This window comes from Bufo bufo, chromosome 2 (genome assembly GCF_905171765.1).
Source record: "Bufo bufo chromosome 2, aBufBuf1.1, whole genome shotgun sequence".
NCBI lineage: Eukaryota > Metazoa > Chordata > Amphibia > Anura > Bufonidae > Bufo > Bufo bufo.
Window position 1 is genome coordinate 742,487,478 of NC_053390.1, and position 22,061 is coordinate 742,509,538.

The 22,061-nt window shown below is 44.6% G+C and overlaps 1 protein-coding gene across 8 annotated transcripts in view; it reads right to left on the bottom strand.

Annotated features, from left to right (window-relative positions):
• Positions 1 to 22,061, bottom strand: part of TBC1D1 (TBC1 domain family member 1) — a 212,293-nt gene that overhangs the window by 90,428 nt on the left and 99,804 nt on the right. For 7 of the 8 annotated variants that reach the window (XM_040418995.1, XM_040418993.1, XM_040418990.1 and 4 more), the window contains 3 exons: positions 18,560 to 18,685; positions 14,790 to 14,876; positions 7,479 to 7,753 (listed from right to left, as the gene is read on the bottom strand). In XM_040418995.1, coding sequence (XP_040274929.1) covers positions 7,479 to 7,753; positions 14,790 to 14,876; positions 18,560 to 18,685 — 488 coding nt within the window. The remainder of the gene's footprint in view (positions 1 to 7,478; positions 7,754 to 14,789; positions 14,877 to 18,559; positions 18,686 to 22,061) is intronic. The other variant, XM_040418994.1, reaches the window with a different exon arrangement.

A 22,061-nucleotide genomic window follows, 5' to 3' on the forward strand; every position in this document is an offset into this window, starting at 1 on the left:
ATGGAAACTTAAGTGAACTGACAGCAAAAAAAATCCACGTGTCCTATGCACACAGCTCGTGTCAATATTGGTCTACGGGATGTGTCAGCGGCACTGTAAAGTACAGTCATAGAAAGGTGAGCAGTGCAGGCCTCCACCTCGCCTCCTATACGATGCTAGCAGTGGGACGGACTTTACCATTTTTTATTTATTTTACTAATTTATATAGCGCCAACATATTCTGCAGCGATGAACATATAGATGGTCAGCACTGATCTGTCCCCTATTCTCCAATTTAAACCTGTCAGTATGTTTTTTGAGCCTGGGAGGACACCGATATAGGAGAACATACAAACTCCATGCAGATGTGCCCTTATTGGAATTTGAACCCCTGACCCGAGCGCTGCAGGTAACCATGTTAACAAATCCATCTAATCCTATATTTACCAGACCATGGTCCTGCACGGATGCAGATATACTGGTATAACGACTTGCTTTGTCGTCTCTTGACTCAACACCGAATCCAAAGTCTTGGAAGCTTCATGCATGTTTCTGAGGAGATGTCTGACACTAGTTTGCATGTATCAGCATGTCACCATCTAAAGAGACATCTCTGGGATGTTGCCTTACTTCATTCGTTATTTCACATCTTCCCGTTTCTTGCAGACCTGTCTTCAAAAGTCTCCAAATCACTGCCATAAAACAGGAGCTTCACACACGAGCAGGATGTGTAGATTAGAAGATCACTCCAAGCTAATTGCTTCAAGACTAAATGTTCCACTAGGGGTTTCTCTATACATTGTTGTGCTTCTAGGTTATTAAAATTCAAGCTGCAGGTGACGTGTTGCATTGTCCCTGCCATCCCTGGAGCAGGTCATACAGCAACACCTGGACAGGATCTGTCCTGTTTAATAGTGGCGATTGAGCTAATGAAAATATATTTGGAAAGGAGTTCTACAATACATGACAATGTACCTTCAAAACCCAGCCAGATTTATAAGACTAATTGCATGAAAAATTTTAATCTGCACAGTCAACATGACCAGAATATTTCTCCATCTACTGCATGGAGGTAACAGGTTGAAACAAGAACCAGAAAATGTAGAAATGAGTAGTTATCTCCTAATCTAGGGTGGGCAGTAATGGCAATACAATACTGGAGACACATACACTACTATAGAAAACTGAGGTTAGCTCCCTCAGATCCAGAACCACTATATTACTCTAGTGCTGAAAACCTGAACCAGGAATATTACTACGTGCCATACTGTACCTATGGTCGTCTCTGAATCCCTGCAGGGGTAGAGGGGGGGGATTTTCTGCAGAACTCTACTGTATAAAATTCCATTGCGACGACAAAAAAAAAAAATAGAAATTCTGCAAAATATGCATTCTCCCCAACGGTCTCCATTTTTGTAGAGCTGAAGGGGCTCTCCCAAGCACAGTGGTGTGGCTTACCATGAAAAAACCAACGGCCCATGGAAAACAGGCATTCCTTGATGGACTTAGGGTATGTTTAGAGTATTTTCAGCAAGGGGTTCAGCACAGATTTGCTGTCAAAAACCAGGCCAAATCTGCACTGAAACCTCTCCCATTGGTTTAAAAAGAAGGCCATGCGGCCGAGAGTTTTCAAGACTGTGCCAAGAACATACAGGTCCATTCTTGGCACGGTCACCACATGGACCCCCTCAAAAAGCTGCAGCGGGAGCCTGCTCGTTACATTCAATGTAGTTAAACCTAGAGTGGGTCCACAGTGGTTTCTGCCGTGGGATACATGGAGGATTTAGTTGCAGACAAAATACTCCTCAAATACTGCTTCAGAAAAATAAGAGTAGTCCCCCCCCAAAAAAATTTTTAGATCCCTAAAAACTTAGATTAGAAGGAGAGTCCTGACAAACGTTGATTCCAATGAATGCCAAGAGGAGTGCTGAAGTTAACTAAGAGACCGCTGATCTTGACCCAGGGCTGCATTTGCTAAATATGTCTTAAAACAGGGTGCACAACTTTTTGGGGTCCAAAGGGTACATTCTCAGACTGCACCACTCCCAAGGTAAAACTTAAAGGGGTTGCCTCCTCTCAGACAATGGGGGCATATAGCTAGGACCCGCACCTACAGATGAAACTCGAAAAATTCAAATATCGTGCAAAAGTTCATTTATTTCAGTAATGTAACGTAAAAGATTAAACTAATATATGAGATAGACTCATTACATGCAAATCGAGATATTTCAAGCCTTTATTTGTTATAATTTGGATGATTATGGCCTATAGCTTATGAAAACCCCAAATTCACAATCTCAGAAAATTAGAATATTACATTAAATCAATAAAAAAAAAAAGTATGTAGGACCTCTGAAAAAGTATAATCATGCATATGTACTCAGTACTTTGTTTGGGCCCCTCAATGCGGCGTGGCATGGATGCTATCAGCCTGTGGCACTGCTGAGGTGTTATGGAAGACCAGGATGCTTCAATAGCCGCCTTCAGCTCTTCTGCATTGTTCAGTCTCACGTCTCATCTTTCTCTTGGCAATGCCCCATAGATTCTCTATGGGGTTCCAGTCAGGAGAGTTTGCTGGCCAATCAAGCACAGTAATCCCATGGTCATTGAACCAGGTTTTGGGACCTTTGGCAGTGTGGGCAGGTGCCAAGTCCTGCTGGAAAATGAAGTCACCATCTCCATAAAGCTCATCTGCGGAAGGAAGCATGAAGTGCTCCAACATCTCCTTGTAGACGGCTGCGTTGAATCTGGACTTAATGAAGCACAGTGGACCAACACCAGCAGATAACATGGCTTCCCAAATCAACACAGACTGTGGAAACTCCACACTGGACTTCAAGCATCGTGCATTGTGTGCCTCTCCATTCTTCCTCCAGACTCTGGCTCCTTGGTTTCCAAATGAGATGCAAACGTTGCTCTCATCAGAAAAGAGGACTTTGGACCACTGAGCTAAAGACCAGTTCATTTTTTTTCTTTAGCCCAGGTAAAATGCTTCTGACATTGATTGTTGTTCAGTAGAGTCTTGACAAAAGGAATAAGACATTTGAAGCCCATGTCCAGGATCAGTCTGTGTGTGGTGGGTCTTGATGCACTAACTCCAGCCTCAGTCCACTGCTTGTGAAAGTCCAACACTTTTGAATGGCCTTTTCCTGACAATCCTCTCCAGGCTGCGGTCATCCCTGCTTGTGTACCTTTTCCTTCCACATAACTTTCTATTAATGTGCTTTGATACAGCACTTTGGGAACATCCAACTTCTTTTGCAATTACCTTTTGAGGCTTTCCCTCCTTATGGAGGGTGTCAGTGATGGTTTTCTGCACAACTGTCAGGTCAGCAGTCTTTCCCATGATTGTGATTCCTACTGAACCAGACTGAGAGACAATTTAAAGGCTCAGGAACCCTTTACTCAGGGGGTATGGATTAATTAGCTGACTAGAGTGTGACACTTTGAGCCAAGAATATTGAACCTTTTCACAAAATTCTAATTTTCTGAGATTATGGCTTACAGCTTATGAAACCCCAAAGTCACAATCATCCAAATTATAGCAAATAAAGGCTTGCAATATCTCACTTTGCATGTAATGAGTCTCTCATATGTTAGTTTCACCTTTTAAGTTGCATTACTGAAATAAATGAACAGTTGCGTGATATTCTAATTTTTCGAGTTTCATCTGTATATCGGAACGGAGCCCCACAAGGTGATGGCTGGAGGACTCCGGTCTGGCCACCACCAAGCACACTCCCCATAGAAATAAATGGGAGCGCACCATGCATGATCGGCCACAGCTCCCATTCATTCTATGGGCCCGACGGAAATAGCTGAGCCAGAGCTCTACAATTTTTGGCGGCCCCATAGAAAATGAATGGAGGGTGGCTGTGCATGCGCAGTGCACTCTCCACCACTTTCGGGGCTCTGTTCTCAATATAGGTGCGGGTCCCAGTGGTGGGACCCACACCTATCAGACATTGGGGGCATATTCTAGTGATATTCCCCCATTGTCTGTGATGACAACCCCTTTAAGGCTGTATTCCTATACGAGACATCTATGGCATATCAACATTATATGCCATAACTGATCAATGGGGGCTCCACTTCCAGGAAACTAAACTATTGGCAGAATGGGGGTCCCCAACTCCCCGTTCAACACAAGTGCAGCTCTCACTGCAGTTTATGGGAGTTGCGGCACACAACTCCCATACACTACAATATAGCAGCATGGAGCACTGTCTTTCTAAGATACTGGGACACAGAAAAGCAGATTTGGGGTGGGCACACAGAACTGCATGGCAGACCGCAGGTTGAGAGCCCCCCAGACATTAACAGACACTGACATCCGAACAGCCTCCCACAGAATGCAGTATAAGAACAGAATGGGTTAAAAATCTAACTCTTACACCCACTAATCCTTATGGTTGAAGATAACATGACTAAGCCATTATAAAAACAGACAGCAATGTACCGTACATTTTCCCCGCTTGAAAACATAAGAATGTTTTCATAAAAGATATTCTTTCCAAGATGCGTAATGTAGTCTTACGAATGTCATCTGGAAAGGAGGAAACTCAGATCTTGGTTTTCTTTGATATCAAGAAGGCGGCATGTTCTTTCAGAATCAGTTTCCCCATCACTGAAGCATTTCAGACCAACTGGAATTTAAATGGGTTTTCCAAGAAAAAAAATAAAATAAAAAGCCACCAAAAAACGTGCCTGTATACCTATGTAAATGCTGCAGGGAGGGCAGAGCCTTTAGGTGTAACGGCAACACCCCGTTGCTCTTAGAGGCTCATGTGCAAATATTGAAACCCAATATTTCTCAGCAATGCAGTCACATATGAACATGGGACCAACACAGGTGCCTTCAGCTGCCAAGTGCACATGCAACAGGTCAGCCAGTGTCATAGGCACAAATCTGTGCATTTTTTACACCATTCTTAGAACTTAAACCGGTTGCCTCACTTCAGCAAGTGGCATTTATCATGTAGAGAAAGTTAATTCAAGCCATTTACTAATGTATTACGATTGTCCATATTGCCACCTTTGCTGGCTGGATTCGTTTATCCATCACATTATACACTGCTCGTTTCCATGGTTATGACCACCCTGCAATCTATTAGTAGTGGTCGTGCTTACACACTACAGGAAAAAGAGTCAGCCTCTCTGGTGGCTGGGACTGTGGGAGCTCACATAGGCCGGTGCTTGTATCTATAGTGTGCAAGCACGGCCACTGCTGGATTGCAGGGTGGTCGTAACCATTCGAAACTAGCAGTGTATAATGTGATGGAAAAATGAATCCTGCCAGCAAAGGAAGCAAAATGAAGAATTCCATTTGCTGAAGTGAGACAACTCCTTTAACTAAAAGTTTTGACCCACTGGAAAACTAATTTTAAGGGGTTTTCTGGCAGTTTTATACTGATGGCCTATCCTAAGGATAGATCTTTAGAATCTGAACTTGGGATCCGATCCAAAGGACCCCTGCCGATCAGCTGTTTGAGGAGGCCACGAAGCTCTCTAACAGCTTAACCTGGGCCAATGACGACACATCAGTCACGTGGCCTAGACACAGCTCAGCCTCATTCAAGTGAATAGGGCCGAGCTGAAACACCAAGCACAACCGCTATACAATATAGGGTGCTGTGCCTGAGGCCACAACCATCACTCCTCAAAGAGCTGAACCAGAGTGGTCCCACTCCCAAGTGTCGGACCCCACCAATCAGATACTGATTAACTATCCCAAGGATATCTATCCCTTTAAACCTTTTTAACTCCATCAGAAGGTGGAGAGCATGGTTGTCACATTACTAGTTATAAGCCCAATTCTGTTCCCTCTGTCACCACTTTGTATACTCTATGTTAATACTAGGTTTTTATTGCAATAAACTATTAGAATGTTAAAGGGAACCTGTCACGTAGAACATGGAGTCTCAGCTGCAGGCAGCAGGTTATAGAGCAGGAGGAGCTGAGCACACTGATGTATAGGTTTATGGGGGGGAAAAAATTCAGTAAAATTTGTAAATTTATACATTTAAATTCCTGCTCATTCTGGGCTTTGAAGTCCAGGAGGAGGTCCCATCAGTGACCGACAGCCTTCCCTCCATGACTGTGTATACACAGATAGCGGTCAATGTTTTCCCATATAATTACATACCAAGCTGCTCAGCACCTCCTGCTCTATAACATGCCGCCTGCAGCTTACGTCACGTTTTCATGGTGACAGCTCCCTTCAAATCTTGATACTTGGAAGTGCTGACTTGCAGACATATGCCAACTATGTGCTCATCAGCTGCCTCTGCTGTGGGGATTTTCCTCCAGGAACCCCCAAATAATGTGATAGCTTTGCTAATGTAGGCACATATACACGTTTCTTTAACCCTGCACAGGTTAGGACATTTGAGAGCTATACAGGTAAGTGCACACGATGATGGTTGATCAGGATAGTTGTCTGCAATAAATCTGCCACACAAGAACATACCCCAACTTTAAATCAGTTGTTCTAGATTTCTCTTGTTTGCAGTAAAAGATCTAGAAAGAGTTTGATTATAAGCATCTCACGGTGTAAAGCTGGTCATAGACATGAGATAAATTTTGGCCAAAATGGACAATTTCTAGTTTACAGTAAATTCACTATATAACCTTGTGACCCAAATCATTTACCTAATCCATGCATTGTCAGATATTGCAAAGGATTTTCTTTACCAGACAAGCGTGACGTTATATCTCGAAAAAATAAAAAAATTATATTTTCTAAACCTATACAAGTCCTTTTAGCAGTCTTCCGCAACTCCGGTCCTCAGGGCCTACCTGCTGGTCACATTTTCAGGATTTCCTTAGTATTGAGCAGGTGATACAATTAAAGACAGTGCCCAGTCTGTAGGACATTCTCAAATCATGACCGGCAGGTGGACCCTGAGGACTGGACTTGAGGAACCCTGCTTTAGCAGACCACCCATTCTGTATAATGCTCAGTGCCCAAAAAGTGAATGGTCATGATAATCCAGTATATTACAAAAGATATGTAATATGGATTACAATTCTTCCAAGTCAAACCAGTGCCTTATCTCTTTATCAGGACGATTGTGTCAGCACAACCTACACACAGATTCTGTATGATCCTTTCATTGCCTACAACTTCCCATAATGAGATGTTCACGCTATACATGACTGAGCCTTAGGTCAAACGGTGGATGCTTTTTGTTAATTACCATTTCCTAATAATTCCTAAAAGTAAATTACTATCTGATCAAAAGGCCCAGAACACATAGTAAATACAATACTGATGGTAGAGGTAGGACGTAAAGCCTTGGCCATCTGTTTGATTTCACCAGGTCACATCTCAGACTTTCAGACCAGATAAACCAGGATTTGCTATGCTGACTCCACAGTCACATAGCACTAAATGGAAATATCCCACAAGACCAGTCGGTTTCCTCTTAGAGCATACATTCTAATTAGAAACTAGAACAAAAGGCTTATTTAATAGAAGAAAATTACACAGAACTCACTTTCTTTTGAGCGGCGTCTCGGTGCTCACGGAGTGGTGTCGCATAAGCTTCCTCTGTGGAGCAGATGGGGTTTTCTGCTCAGGCTCTGGTAAATCCTGAGATGTGACAGGGAAATGACTCAAAGTGTTAGCTCGACGTCGGAATCCTTGATGAGATAATTCTCCAGGAAGCTCAGAGAAGGAGCCTTCTGCTACCGTTGGCAAGTCACCCATGGAGCCGTGAGCCTTCAGAGGCGTTTCTAGGAAAGATACTTCCACTTCGCTTAAGGAAGGTTCCTAAAATTTGCAATAGATTTGGAAATTAATGACAAAATAAAAAATCCCAGGGCACTGTTCTACAACCTGTGTCACTCCAGTATTTTAAACCTACAATTCCCACCTTACCCTGACCAGCACAGACTGACAGACAGAGCATGCTTGGAGTTGTGATTTACAAGAGGTGGAGCGCTGCATGTAGGAAATCACTGTTGTAGGGATCAAAAAAATTGCAAGTAGCTGAACATCTCTATCAAGTAATTTGCCAGGATCTTAAAGGGTCATTAATACCTTCGGGGGCATTTTTTTTCTTATTGCATTATACTCATTTTGGTCTAAGGCTACTTTCACATCAGCATTTTTGGTTTCCAGTTTTGAGATCCAGCAGAGGATCTCAAAATTGGGCCAAAACAGTTCAGTTTTGTACCCATTCATTGTCAATGGGGACAAAACTGATCAGGATGCAACAACCGCAAGGGTTAAGGGTTTGGATGTGTGGCTTGAAGGACAAGGCAGAATCAAAATGTTATTCCCAGGCAGCAGACCTGTGCGAGTGAAGAAAGTGTGGTGCTGTTAACGGTAGTGGATAGGTCAGGTAGGGTGGCTGAGTGACATGGTGGAAAGATGATAAATTCCGTTTTCTCAAGGTTTCATTTTAAGAAGCGGGAGGGACGAATAAAGCTATATCTGAGACATGCTAGGATTCTGGATAGCAGGGAAAGGACATCTGGGCTAGAGAGGTAGATTTGAGTGTCGTCAGCACAGAGGTGGTATTGGATGCCATAGGACTGTCCCAGGCCGAATGTATAAATAGAGAAAAGTAAGGGACCCAAGACAGAGCCTTGAGGGATACCAACAGACAAGGGGTGATGAGGAGGTGGTGTATGAATGGGAAAGGCTGAATGTTCTGTTGGTGAGGTACGAAGAGATCCAGGAGAGGGACAAGTCTCTGATGCTGAGGGATGAGAGGGGTTGTAACAGTAGAGAGTGGTCTACAGCATCAAAGAGAGAACAGGTCAAGGAGGAGGAACACAGAGTAATGACATTTAGCTTTGGCAGGTAGGAGATCATTGGTGACTTTGGTTAGGCTGGTTTCATAGAAACATAGAATGTGTCGGCAGATAAGAACCATTTGGCCCATCTAGTCGGCCCAATATACTGAATACTATGAATAGTCCCTGGCCCTATCTTATATGAAGGATAGCCTTATGCCTATCCCATGCATGCTTAAACTCCTTCACTGTATTTGCAGCTACCACTTCTGCAAGAAGGCTATTCCATGCATCCACTACTCTCTCGGTAAAGTAATACTTCCTGATATTACTTTTAAATTAGAGGGGCAAAGGTTTAAAACTATGTCCTCTTGTAGCAGTTTTTCTTTTAACCCCTTAAGGACATAGGACGTACCGGTACGCCCTATTTCCCGAGTCCTTAAGGACCAAGGACGTACCGGTACGTCCTAACTTTTAAATCGGGATTCCGGCGCCCGAGGGGTTAAACGGAACGGGATTTCGGCTGAAATCCTTCAGCCGGCATCCTGTGACAACGCCAGGGGGGGTGATGTGACCCCCCCGTGTCGGCGATCGCAGCAAACCGCAGGTCAATTCAGACCTGCGGTTTGCTGCGCTTTTTGCAGTTTCTGATGCCCGCGGTCCCTGACCGCGGGGATCAGAAACTTTAGAGTGGCTAAAATATATATTTTTCACCCCCCCCCCTGCACCCCTGCATGATTTGATGCCGGCGGGTGGTGCGGGGGGGGTGTCGCAGGCGGTGGGGGCGTTGCGGGAGGCGGGCGGTGCGGCAGGCGGGATCGCGATCCCCCGCCCGCCTCCCCATGAATGATCGTTGGCTTCTAGTGGTTATACCAGGGTGCCAGCACATTGCTGGCACCCTGGTATAAACGGCTGACATCTGTGCAGATGTCAGCCGTTTAACCCTTTCCATACCGCGGTCCGTACGGACCGCTGTATGGAAAAAGTTAACTGTCATCGGTCAGGGAGCTCACTCCCTCTCCATCGGGGGGCTGCTGTGCCTTTGCAGCCCCCCGATGGAGAGGGAGAGAGCCCCCAGAGAGCCCCCCTCAGCCCCGTGCTTACCCTTCCCCGTCTGCGAAGTTCTGAGCAGACGGGGAGGGTTCCCATGGCAACAGGACGCCTGCTCAGGCGTCCTGCTGTCCATGGTGCTGAACAGATCTATGCTGAAAGCATAGATCTGTTCAGTGTAAGTAAAATACAGTACAGAACAATATATATTGTACTTTACTGTATTATACAGACACCAGACCCACTGGATCTTCAAGAACCAAGTGGGTCTGGGTCACAAAAATGTAAAAAAAAAGTGAAAAAAGTTAAGATAAAAAAAAAAACATTTATCACTGAATAAAAATTAAAAAAATAAAATAAACTACACATATTAGGTATCGCCGCGTCCGTAACGACCTGATCTATAAAATGGTCATGTTACTTTCCCCGCACGGTGAACGCCATAAAAAAAAAAAAAAAAAAAAAACTATGAGAAAATTGAAATTTTGCCCACCTTACTTCCCAAAAAAGGTAATAAAAGTGATCAAAAAAGTCGCATGTACGCCAAAATAGTACCAATCAAACCGTCATCTCATCCCGCAAAAAATGAGACCCTACTCAAGATAATCGCCCAAAAGCTGAAAAAACTATGGCTCTTAGACTATGGAAACACTAAAACATGATTTTTTTTTGTTTCAAAAATGAAATCATTGTGTAAAACTTACATAAATAAAAAAAAAGTATACATATTAGGTATCGCCGCGTCCGTATCGACCGGCTCTATAAAAATATCACATGACCTAACCCCTCAGATGACCACCGTAAAAAAATAAAAATAAAAACAGTGTAAAAAAAGCCATTTTTTGCCATTTTACGTCACAAAAAGTGTAATAGCAAGCGATCAAAAAGTCATATGCACCCCAAAATAGTGCCAATCAAACAGTCATCTCATCCCGCAAAAAATGAGACCCTACTCTAGATAATCGCCCAAAAACTGAAAAAACTATGGCTCTTAGACTATGGAGACACTAAAACATTTTTTGGGTTTTAAAAATGAAGTTATTGTATAAAACTTACATAAATAAAAAAAAATGTATACATATTAGGTATCGCCGCGTCCGTGACAACCTGCTCTATAAAATTACCCCATGATCTAACCTGTCAGATGAATGTTGTAAATAACAAAAAAAAAAACGTGCCAAAAAAGCTATTTCTTGTTAACTTGCTGCACAAAAAGTGTAATATAGAGCAACCAAAAATCATATGTACCCTAAACTAGTACCAACAAAACTGCCACCCTATCCTGTAGTTTCTAAAATGGAGTCACTTTTTTGGAGTTTCCACTCTAGGGGTGCATCAGGGGGGCTTCAAATGGGACATGGTGTCAAAAAAACCAGTCCCGCAAAATCTGCCTTCCAAAAACAGTATGGCATTCCTTTCCTTCTGCGCCCTGCCGTGTGCCTGTACAGCTGTTTACGACCACATATGGGGTGTTTCTGTAAACTACAGAATCAGGGCCATAAATAATGAGTTTTGTTTGGCTGTTAACCCTTGCTTTGTAACTGGAAAAAAAATATTAAAATGGAAAATCTGCCAAAAATTTGAAATTTTGAAATTGTGTCTCTATTTTCCATTAAATCTTGTGCAACACCTAAAGGGTTAACAACGTTTGTAAAATCAGTTTTGAATACCTTGAAGGGTGTAGTTTCTTAGATGGGGTCACTTTTATGGAGTTTCTACTCTAGGGGTGCATCAGGGGGGCTTCAAATGGGACATGGTGTCAAAACAGTCCAGCAAAATCAGCCTTCCAAAAACCAAACGGCGCACCTTTCACTCTACGCCCTACTGTGTGCCCGTACAGTAGTTTACGGCCACATATGGGGTGTTTCTGTAAACAGCAGAGTCAGGGCAATAAAGATACAGTCTTGTTTGGCTGTTAACCCTTGCTTTGTTAGTGGAAAAAATGGGTTAAAATTGAAAATTAGGCAAAAAAATTAAATTCTCAAATTTCATCCCCATTTGCCAATAACTCTTGTGCAACACCTAAAGGGTTAACGATGTATGTAAAATCAGTTTTGAATACCTTGAGGGGTGTAGTTTCTTAGATGGGGTCACTTTTAGGGAGTTTCTCCTCTAGGGGTGCATCAGGGGGCTTCAAATGGGACATGGTGTCAAAAAACCAGTCCATAAAAATCAGCCTTCCAAAAACCATACGGCGCACCTTTCCCTCTACGCCCCGCTGTGTGGCCGTACAGTAGTTTACGGCCACATATTGGGTGTTTCTGTAAACGGCAGAGTCAGGGCAATAAAGATACAATCTTGTTTGGCTGTTAACCCTTGCTTTGTTAGTGGAAAAAATGGGTTAAAATGAAAAATTAGACAAAAAAATTAAATTCTCAAATTTCCTCCCCATTTGCCAATAACTCTTGTGCAACACCTAAAGGGTTAATAATGTATGCAAAATCAGTTTTGAATACCTTGAGGGGTGTAGTTTCTTAGATGGGGTCATTTTTGGGTGGTTTCTATTATGTAAGCCTCGCAAATTGACTTCAGACCTGAACTGGTCCCTAAAAATTTAGTTTTTGTAAATTTCTGAAAAATTTCAAGATTTGCTTCTAAACTTCTAAGCCTTATAACATCCCCAAAAAATAAAATATCATTCCCAAAACAATTCACACATGAAGTAGACATATGGGGAATGTAAAGTCATCACAATTTTTTGGGGTATTACTATGTATTACAGGAGTAGAGAAACTGAAACTTTGAAATTTGCAAATTTTTCCAAATTTTTGGTAAATTAGGTATTTTTTTTGTGCAAAAAAAATAATTTTTTTGACTTCATTTTACTGTCATGAAGTACAATATGTGACGAAAAAACAATCTCAGAATGGCCTGGATAAGTCAAAGCGTTTTAAAGTTATTAGCACTTAGTGACACTGGTCAGATTTCCAAAAAATGGCCTGGTCCTTAAGGTGAAAATGAGCCCGGTCCTTAAGGGGTTAAATATTCTCTCCTCTTTTACCTTGTTGATTCCCTTTATGTATTTAAAAGTTTCTATCATATCCCCTCTGTCTCGTCTTTCTTCCAAGCTATACATGTTAAGGTCCTTTAATCTTTCCTGGTAAGTTTTATCCTGCAATCCATGTACTAGTTTAGTAGCTCTTCTCTGAACTCTCTCCTTTTGATTCAGTGGATCAAAAAGGGAGTTTAATGAGAGGTGGGAAGACAGTTCAAGATGGACAGATTGTTATAGGAGTATGGAAGTAGCGAGATGGGACGATAGCTGGATAAAGAGGATGGGTCCATGGAGGGCTTCTTGAGTATGGGCATCATAGTAGCATGTTTAAAAGAGTAAGAAAAAAAAAAAAAAAAAAAAAAAAAGAAGGACACCAGTGTTTAGCAATCGCTTGAAGAGCTGGGTTAGGGCAGGAATGGCTATAGTGGCGAGGTTAGAAAGGAGGTGAGATGCAGTTGGGTCAGGGGGACAGGAGTTGAGGTGTCTTCTGGAGATTAAAGGGGTTTTTCCATTTCAGACAATGGTGGCATATTGCTAGGATATGCCCCCATTGTCTGCTAGGTGTAGGTCCCACCTCTGGGACTTGGCACCTGCGCCGAGAATGGAGCCCTGAAAGTGGTGGAGGGCGCACTGCGCTTGCACATGTCACTACCAGAGTTTTGAGACGTTCTCACAGCTCTGTTTCTCCACCCCTGTGATGATGTCACTACTAGAGCTTGGAGGAGTCCTCCCAGCTGTTCCTCCTGCGTTTGATTTCCCTGCCTTTAAATCACCCCTCCTCCTTTCTAGCCTGTGGATTATAGTTTTCATTTGAGTTGTAGCTCTTGCTTGAGTATCTTCACTTGTTAGCCTTCATTTCACTGGACCTGTGTTCTGCTGCAGCAAGCACTCCGGATATTGCCAGCTGTCTTTGGATCCGTCTTCTCTGCGCCTGCAGCCCCTTCAGCTAAGTGTGCAGACATTGTTGTGTACCTGTTTATTTTCTGACTGGATCTGAGGCGGCCACGGTTCCCTCCATATACTGAGCAGGGCACCGATGGCCGTGCCCCTTCCACTATTGTAGGGGTTACAGTTGTCATCAGTCTTAGGTACGTGGGCATGCCCCATTCCACCATTTGGATCCGGGCATGTGCTTTAGCAGCATAGGGAGAGCTTTGAGGGTCTGACAGGGGTCACCCTTTATCCTCCCTAGTTTGGGTCCGGTCAGTAGCTCTATTAACTGTGTATGCTCTTGTTGCTCACATACAGCCGTGACAGTACAGCCGCCTTCTATTCATTTCTATGGGGCTGCCAAAAATAGCCGAGCACTGGCTCAGATATTTCCGTCGGCCCCATAGAAATGAATGGGAGCAGTGACTGAGTGCGGTGAGCTCCCATTCACTTCTATGGGGTGAGTGCTTGGTGGTGGCAAGACCCAGGGAAACCAGGGGTCCTCCAACCACCACCTTCTCCGCTCCGTTCTCGATATAGGTGCAGGTCCCAGCACATATCAGACAATGGAGACATATGCTAGCGATATTCGCCTATCGTCTCAGATGGGAATAAACCCTTTAGGGTGGAAAGCTTTTCTTCAGTGACGGTGGTAAACTAGGTTATGTAGGAAGAGCAGTGAGCAGTTGTGTAGAGAGGTAGCGAGGAAGGTTGCTTGAAGCTTATATGTTCTCCCCGTGGTTGCGTGGGTTTCCTCCCACACTTGGAAGACATACTGATGGGGGACAGATTGATGCTAATGTCTGTAAAGCTCTGCAGAATATAGTAGCGCTATAAGTGCGTAAAATAAATAATTAAATGGAAAAAATAAAAAATAAATAACGCTTTATCGGATTTTGTCAATTTTATTTTTGATATATGAGGCAAAGTTGTCACCTGACATGAGGGATGTGGAAGGGGACACTTGGGGATGGAGTACAGAGTCCATCTCACTTTAACTAAGCCAATGAATAATCATGTGCTGTAGCAACCAGTCGTCATACTAATCCGAATTAAATTCAATTAAGAGGGTAAAGGATATAGAATTCACCTTACTACTACTTTCCAGCGGAGTGCATAACGAACGGTCATAATCTATGCTCCCGGAGCCGTCCTGTTGAGAACGATTTTTAGTCCCCTGTAAAATAATAGTAAAAAGGTAAAAAAAGGTCTCATATGCCATAGTTCACAATAAACAAAAAATGGATAGAACATAAGACAGCTGCTGAGAATTCTACCCCCCCTTCCCCCTCAATCTAGATGAAAAAGATGGTATTCACAGCAAAAAGCAATCAAGGCCGTAAACCTTTCCTCTTTTCTTGTATAAATCAGTGTCTTCTATTAGAACATGAGCTTTTTATTGTTCAAGGCAACCCCCAGCTAGGAAACCAATTATAAAATTAAAGCCATTGTACTGACGCTATCAGGAAGCTTTGATTACTGGAAGAAATGATAGATTTGATTCCCCGTTCAGTTTATTTTTGGTTTGGCATGACTGTTCAGCACCGACGCCAGAACACCACCGTGCCAGAAATATGCAGCACTTGCATCCTGTACAAGAGGCAGGAATGAAATAAACAGGACTCCAACAATTAGATGTCAATCTATATAACAGCTAGCAGGAACTTAAAGGGATTGCACACCTTTAATAAAGTGATGGCCTATCCTCAGCTAATGAGTGTGGGTCCAACAGTCCAATCAGCGCTGTATAGCGCCAACCCCAGAAGCAGACAGCTCTGTGAAATTTGTAGAGGACTGAGCAAATAAAGCAGCGCTGCAGTGACGAGCCCAGACCACTACAAAGAGGATGGCGCTGTCTGCTTCCAGCAAAGGATGCTATTGCAGAACAGCTGAATGGTAGCGGTGCCATGCAGATCAGCTAGTGATGCCCATCCTGAGGAAGGGCCATTACATATATATATTTTTTATTAAATATTATATATATATATATATATATATATATATATATATATATATATTTTTTTTTTTTTTTTTTTTTTATTTATTTAATTTATTTATATATTACACACTTATTGAAAATTACAATGACGCAAAACCAGTGGAGTGATTTTGCCCCTTTTTCGGCGGAGTGGGCATTTTTCCCAAATTTGTGATGTATTTGCGCAAACGCAGTTTGCACTTACTAAGGGGTGGAAAAAGATGTTTCGTGGGCAGAGCGACATTTTCAGCTAAATTTCTCACTGACTTTTCACAGAAAGTCTCACGTATACTCCAGCTGACTATATGTGCCCTCCATAGTGACATCCATCATGAAATCAAATGTGGCTGGGGAGTGACCACCATCATGAACAAAAATGACAAAAAGGGGCCAACGTCAATCTATTAACCCCTAAATGAGCACAAATAAGATACATGAAGGGGTAATCCAAAGAGAACAGTCCCTTTAGAAAAGGGAATCTGTCACCAGCGACCTCCGTATTCAATGGTTTACACCAGGCATCCTCAAACTGTGGCTCTCCAGCCGTTGTAAAACTACAACTCCCACAATGCCCTGCTGTAGGCTGATACCTGTAGGCTGTTCGGGCATGCTGGGAGTTGTAGTTTTGCAACAGCTGGAGGGCCGCAGTTTGAGGATGCCTGGTTTACACAGACACATAGCTCTGGTTCGCCTGATTAAACCACCATTTTTCTTTTGTGGACCTGAGACTCTGTTCTCCAGTTATAATACTTTTTCTTACTACACAAGTTATGCCTTGGGTGCAATGGGGGTGTCACCATTTCTCCTTTTACTCCTCTCTGTGACCAGCCCCTCCCTCGCTGCTTTATTGATAGGGCCAGTGAGGGCAGGGCTGGCAAAAGAATGGAGCAAAACTTCCCTGCACCAAAGCCCTAATTTGCATAAAAAATAACTAAATAAAAAAAAGTATCATAACTCAGGAAAGTAACCTCTGAACTACAAAAGAAAACCAGCATTCTAGCAGGTGAACCACAGCCACGTGTCTATGCAGAGAGTAGGATAGGGAGTCGCTGTGACAGATTCCCTTTAAGTGATCATCCGATTCTCTTAGTGACTGTTTTTTCATCTAGCAAATGATATTAACTGATTAAATTTCCACTTGGCGTGCTGCGGTATTGTCGCGCCATCACTGGCTGCAAACTTTTCCAGGCCTGCATTAACGGCTGTCTTTCGTGCTCTCTTTGCAATTCTTCTGTAGAAAAAAAAGGTAAATCTCCGCTGCCCAGAAGAAGCAATGTACAAACCCTGTGCGGTCTGTATAAACACCTCTCAGGAAAGGCGACAGAAGTAAAAACACATCACTTTCCCTGCGCCATCCCTACACAGTTTATTTTTCCTCTTCACCGTTTCCAAGACACCTACAAAATCGCTGTAGTCGTCGTCTGCATATTTCTGTCACCACCATTCAGTAGAAAACAAGCAGAAGCAAATCCCTCATCCTACACAGGATGCAGCTCGTTTCTTAGTGCAAAAGCTTACAGCCGCTGTCTTCTGGTAAATCACTAACAAAGTGGCCGAAATGCTCAAAAACCCCAAGAGTGTTTATGACCGGGGGAGCAATTCCTCCGCATGTGATCCGTTGCCAACGGCAATCCCCAGCAAAAATTCATACAATGGAGGAGGTCGGCAGCGAACCACATGCACCACAATGGCATCCTACACAAGATGGGATAATGTGTGGAGGCAAATAAACAAATACATAAATCACTGGATAAGGTGCTCCACAAAGATATGCAACTGACAATACTGGACAATCCCTCAGGCTGATGTTAAGAGCCGAGACTTTAGCCAATGTATTCCAGTCAGGAAGACAATGGAGCCCTTTTGCACCACCGTCCAGGTATCTCAGCGTGGCATGGGTCCTACCACTAGACTACCTATGGTGTGTGAACACCGTCTGAATGGTGTCAAGATCCAACTCACAGCCAAGCTCCCACATACCCCTCTAAGATTGTGGAAAAGCTCTTCCTGTGTAATGCTGGTGCATAGTTAAACTTTGAAATTGTCATTTTGCATTTCGGCCACATAAAGTTTGCTAAAAAGCAGCTAAAAGATCAGATATGACTGAATGTCTTGGTGTGGGTGAGGTCGGGAACTTGCAGACCTATCCCTTCTCCCACTGCCTGAGTGATATCACTATGGAGGTATGTGGGAGCTTGGCTGTGAGTTGTATCTTAGCACCTCTCAGACCGTAGGTAGTCTAGTGGTAGGACCCATGCCACGCTGAGATACCTGGACAGTGGTGCAAAAGGCCTCGGTTGTGTTCCTGACTGGAATACATTGGCTCAAGTCTCCGCTCTTAACCTCAGCTTGAGGGATTAGCCAGTATTGTCAGTTGTATTCTGGTAATACTGAAGGAACTCCGACCACTAATAGTTGAACGAGATACAATGGCCCAGACTGACAAATGTGTTTGCGCCACAAAATGGAACAGTTTGGGCATCCAGGGTTTCGACATTTTTCTCCCCCCCCCCCCCCCCAATAATCTCAAGGGAATGACTTAGTGAAAAGTGTCCGGAGCTTCACAGAAAAAGGAGACGAACCTAAGATGTGCCAAAATTTAAGAGCAATTCTGGCATAAAAATCGGTTTCAGCGTAAGCCAACCAACAGTTAGTAGAGAGTCAGAGAAAAGTGTCTGCCCCTGCACCACACGTATCATCCAGCCTGAGCCCCTGTGATAAGTCTGGGGCAGGTCTGAGCTTACACCATCTACAAGATTAGCAAGTCTGGGCCAATGTCTTTTTTTTCCAGTAACAGTGCCACTTTTGTCCACAGGCTGCACCTGGTACTACAGCTCATGCTCTACTTAATGGTTTTGGAATGTATGGATTGGAGATCTTACCCTTGATAAAATGCTTTCTAGAGATTCGGTTAGAGATCTTTTTGCTTTGCTCTTAAACAGTTCCAACCTCAAGCGGGGGGCACTGATCTGTAGCTCGTTCAGAGGGTTGCTAGAAATTTGAGAGACCTGCAAACGAAACATAAGAGCAGTAGGAATCAGACTGAACAGAGGAGTGGAAAAGGTTAGCTTTTACATGAAATCATACATTATCTAGGATATTAGCAAAATGGTTACTAGTGGAAAAACAAGATCAGCCAACACGTGTTGACACATATTCTGTGTTAGGCCTCATGCACACGAACGCGTGTCGGCCGTTCCGTGCATTACAGCCCGCAATTTGCGGTCCCCAATGCATGGGCATCATCCGTGTGGTTGCCGCACACTGATGCAGACCCATTCAACTTGAATGGGTCCGTGATCTGTCCGCACGACAAAAAAATAAAATCTGTTCTATTTTTTTGCGGTGCGGACGGATCCTTCCGGATTGCGGACCCATTTAAGTGGGTCTGCGGGCCGCAATACAAGCATGGGTGGGCAACAGCCGTGTGCATGAGGCCTTAAATAGATCCTTAGGCTAGGTCAAATATCTCATCGGTGGGGGTCCAATTCCCTACACCCACCAATCACATGTTTGAGGGTACGTGGCACAGGCATGAACACCGCAGCCTCTTCATCGTAATTCTCTAAGATATTTGCAGATTGGTCACCAACGGTAAAACAAGCCAACAAGTGTTCACACATACACCGTTTTAAACAGGTTTTCAGCTCTGCATGTTGTAGACTGGCTGGGCTTGTTATGACCCCCCCGCCATGCTAAAACACACTTTCGGACAATAGACTGGCCACAGGGAAGGCCAGCACCTTCAAGGCGTAAAGGGCAAGCTCAGGCCATGTGCCCAATTTGGAGACCCATCAGTCAGTACGTGTAGGCGTGTGCACACGTACTGTTCCAACATCTTGCTGAAATGCTGCCTCCTGCTAAGACGTTCCATATCAGCTGGTGGTGCTGGTTGTTGTGGCATGCTGACAGCTTTTTCACATTTCGGCCATGCTAACCCTGCCTTCTGAGGTGCTGGCGGTGCCCCAGCTGCGTTGGGGGCCTCTTCCTTAGCCTTGTGCTTCCATTGTGCCCCCGGTGTCAGGTGGGAATGCCACCAGCAGCGCGTCTACCAGTGACGGAATTAAGGACGGCACGTTGTCCTTGTAGCGGGGATCCAGCAGCGTGGCCACCCAGTAATCAGCACAAGTTAGAACACAAGCCCCAAAAAAATATTTTTAACCAAAAGGTGTGCTTTATATGACACTTCTGTCATATCGCCCATTATCCCACCAGGCCGGGCTTGAGGCTCAGTGGCACCAACCACTCATCGGTCTGTTTCATGCCCGCCCACAGCTCCTGCGCGTGTCGGGTTTTTCCCCCAAACAGATGAGTTTTAAAACAGCCTGCTGTCGTTTACCCCTGGCTGTGCTGAAGTGCTGAAGTTGGTGATGAACGTGTTACGCTGACTAAATGAGGAGGCGGTAGAGGAGGAAGCGGAGGCAACGAGAAACATCCTGCAATCCTCAGTAGCAGAAGGACATGCGCCAAACTGCTATCCGCCTCAGACCCAGCCGCCACTGCATTTACCCAGTGTGCTGTTAGGGAGATATAACGTCCCTGACCGTGCTTACTGGGTCGCCTGGAAAAGTAGTGGCGGCTTGGAACGACATACTGTGGGACAGCCACCGCCATAAGTTTTTTTTAAAAGTCTCCGTCTCCATCAGACGGAATGACAGCATTTCAAAGGCCAGTAATTTAGAAATGTTGGCATTCAGAGGGGGAGGAAGAGGCAGAGACTGCAGCAGAAGAGGAAGCAGGAGGAGCCAGAGATCTTTCGTGGTTTTTGAGGTGTCTACTCCACTGCAGCTCGTGCTTTGCACTTAGATGCCTGGTCATGCAGGTTGTGCTCAGGTATAGAACATTTATGCCTCGCTTCAGGCTCTGATTGCACAGCGTGCAAACCACCCGCGTTTTGTTGTCAGCACATTGTCTGAAGAACTGCCACGCCAGGGAACTCCTTGGAGCTGGCTTTGGTGTGCTCAGTCCCAGGGTGCGGTGGGCAGTAGCAGGCGTACTAGCTAGGGGACGGCCACTCTGCTTTTGCACCCTGCTCCCTCTTTTGCTGTGCGGCTGGCGCTGTGTAACCACCACCTCTTCCTCCGAACTGCACAGGTCACCCGCTTGACCTTGATTCCATGTGGGGTCTAGGACCTAATCATCCTCCACATCATCTTCCACCCACTCTTCACCCCTGCCCTCCTTGCCGATCTGCACACTACAGAAAGCCGCAGCAGCTGGCACCTGTGTTTCATCAGAGACGTGCTGCGGTGGTCCTCCCATGTCCACATCCTGAAACATAAGTGGTTGGGCATCAGTGCACTCAATCTCTTCCATTTCTGGAGCAGGGCTATGTGGACGGTCCACCGAAACCCTGCCAGCAGAGAGTCATCAAAAAGCAGAAGAGACTGCTGCATGACGTGGGGCTCCGACTGCTTGGCCGATTTGCTAGGGGGTGAGGTGAAAGACAGATGGACATCGGCTGCAGGTGCCAATTCTGCGCTTTCAGCAGGGAACCAGGTGGGAGACAATGAAGGAACTAGAGGCACTGTCAGCAACCCAATCTACTATCGCCTGTACTTGTTCTGGCCTCATTCGTACACCGGTATTCGGGCCTACAAAATACCGCTGTAGGTTTTGTCGCCTACTCGCACCTAAGGAAGGGGTTTCATTTGAGCGTGTAGCTGGCACAGATCAACCACGTCCTCTCCCTGCAACAAGAGCTCCACCAACCCCAGCAGCACCACGACCAGGGCCACGTCCCTTATTTGATGCGCTCTCTTTGAGGTCACCCACTGAACAAACAGACAGATTAACTATATCAAATTCCCTGTCACGTATGCAGTGCAGGTGTACTTCATGCAATAAATAGGTATATGACGTGCACCTAACAGACGAATTAACTACCATATTTTTCACCCTATAAGACGCACCTAGGTTTTTCAGTGGGAAAATAAGAAAAAAATATATTTTTAACCAAAAGGTGTGCTTTTGGCGGGTTTGGAACTAATGGGGAGATCTGTAGAGGACGTACCATTATGGGGGGGGGGGGGGGGATCTGTAGAGGACGTACAGTTATGGGGGGGGGGGGGGGATCTGTAGATGACGTACAGTTATGGGGATCTGTAGAGGACGTACCGTTATGGGGGATCTGTAAATGGCACTGTTATGGGGGGGGGGGGGGGGGGGGAGATCTGTCGATGACACATAGTATCTTATGCTATATATGTGTCATCCACAGAGCCCCCCCCCTCCCATAACAGTGTTCTTGTGTAAATAGTGAAGGGTGGAGGCCGGCAACTGGTGTTGAAATCGCGACGGGGCCCGGTGCAGTCACTGTACTCTATTACACCGGGCCCCTCACACAGCAGTATTCATATGTAAAGTGTAGGCAATCCATATGAA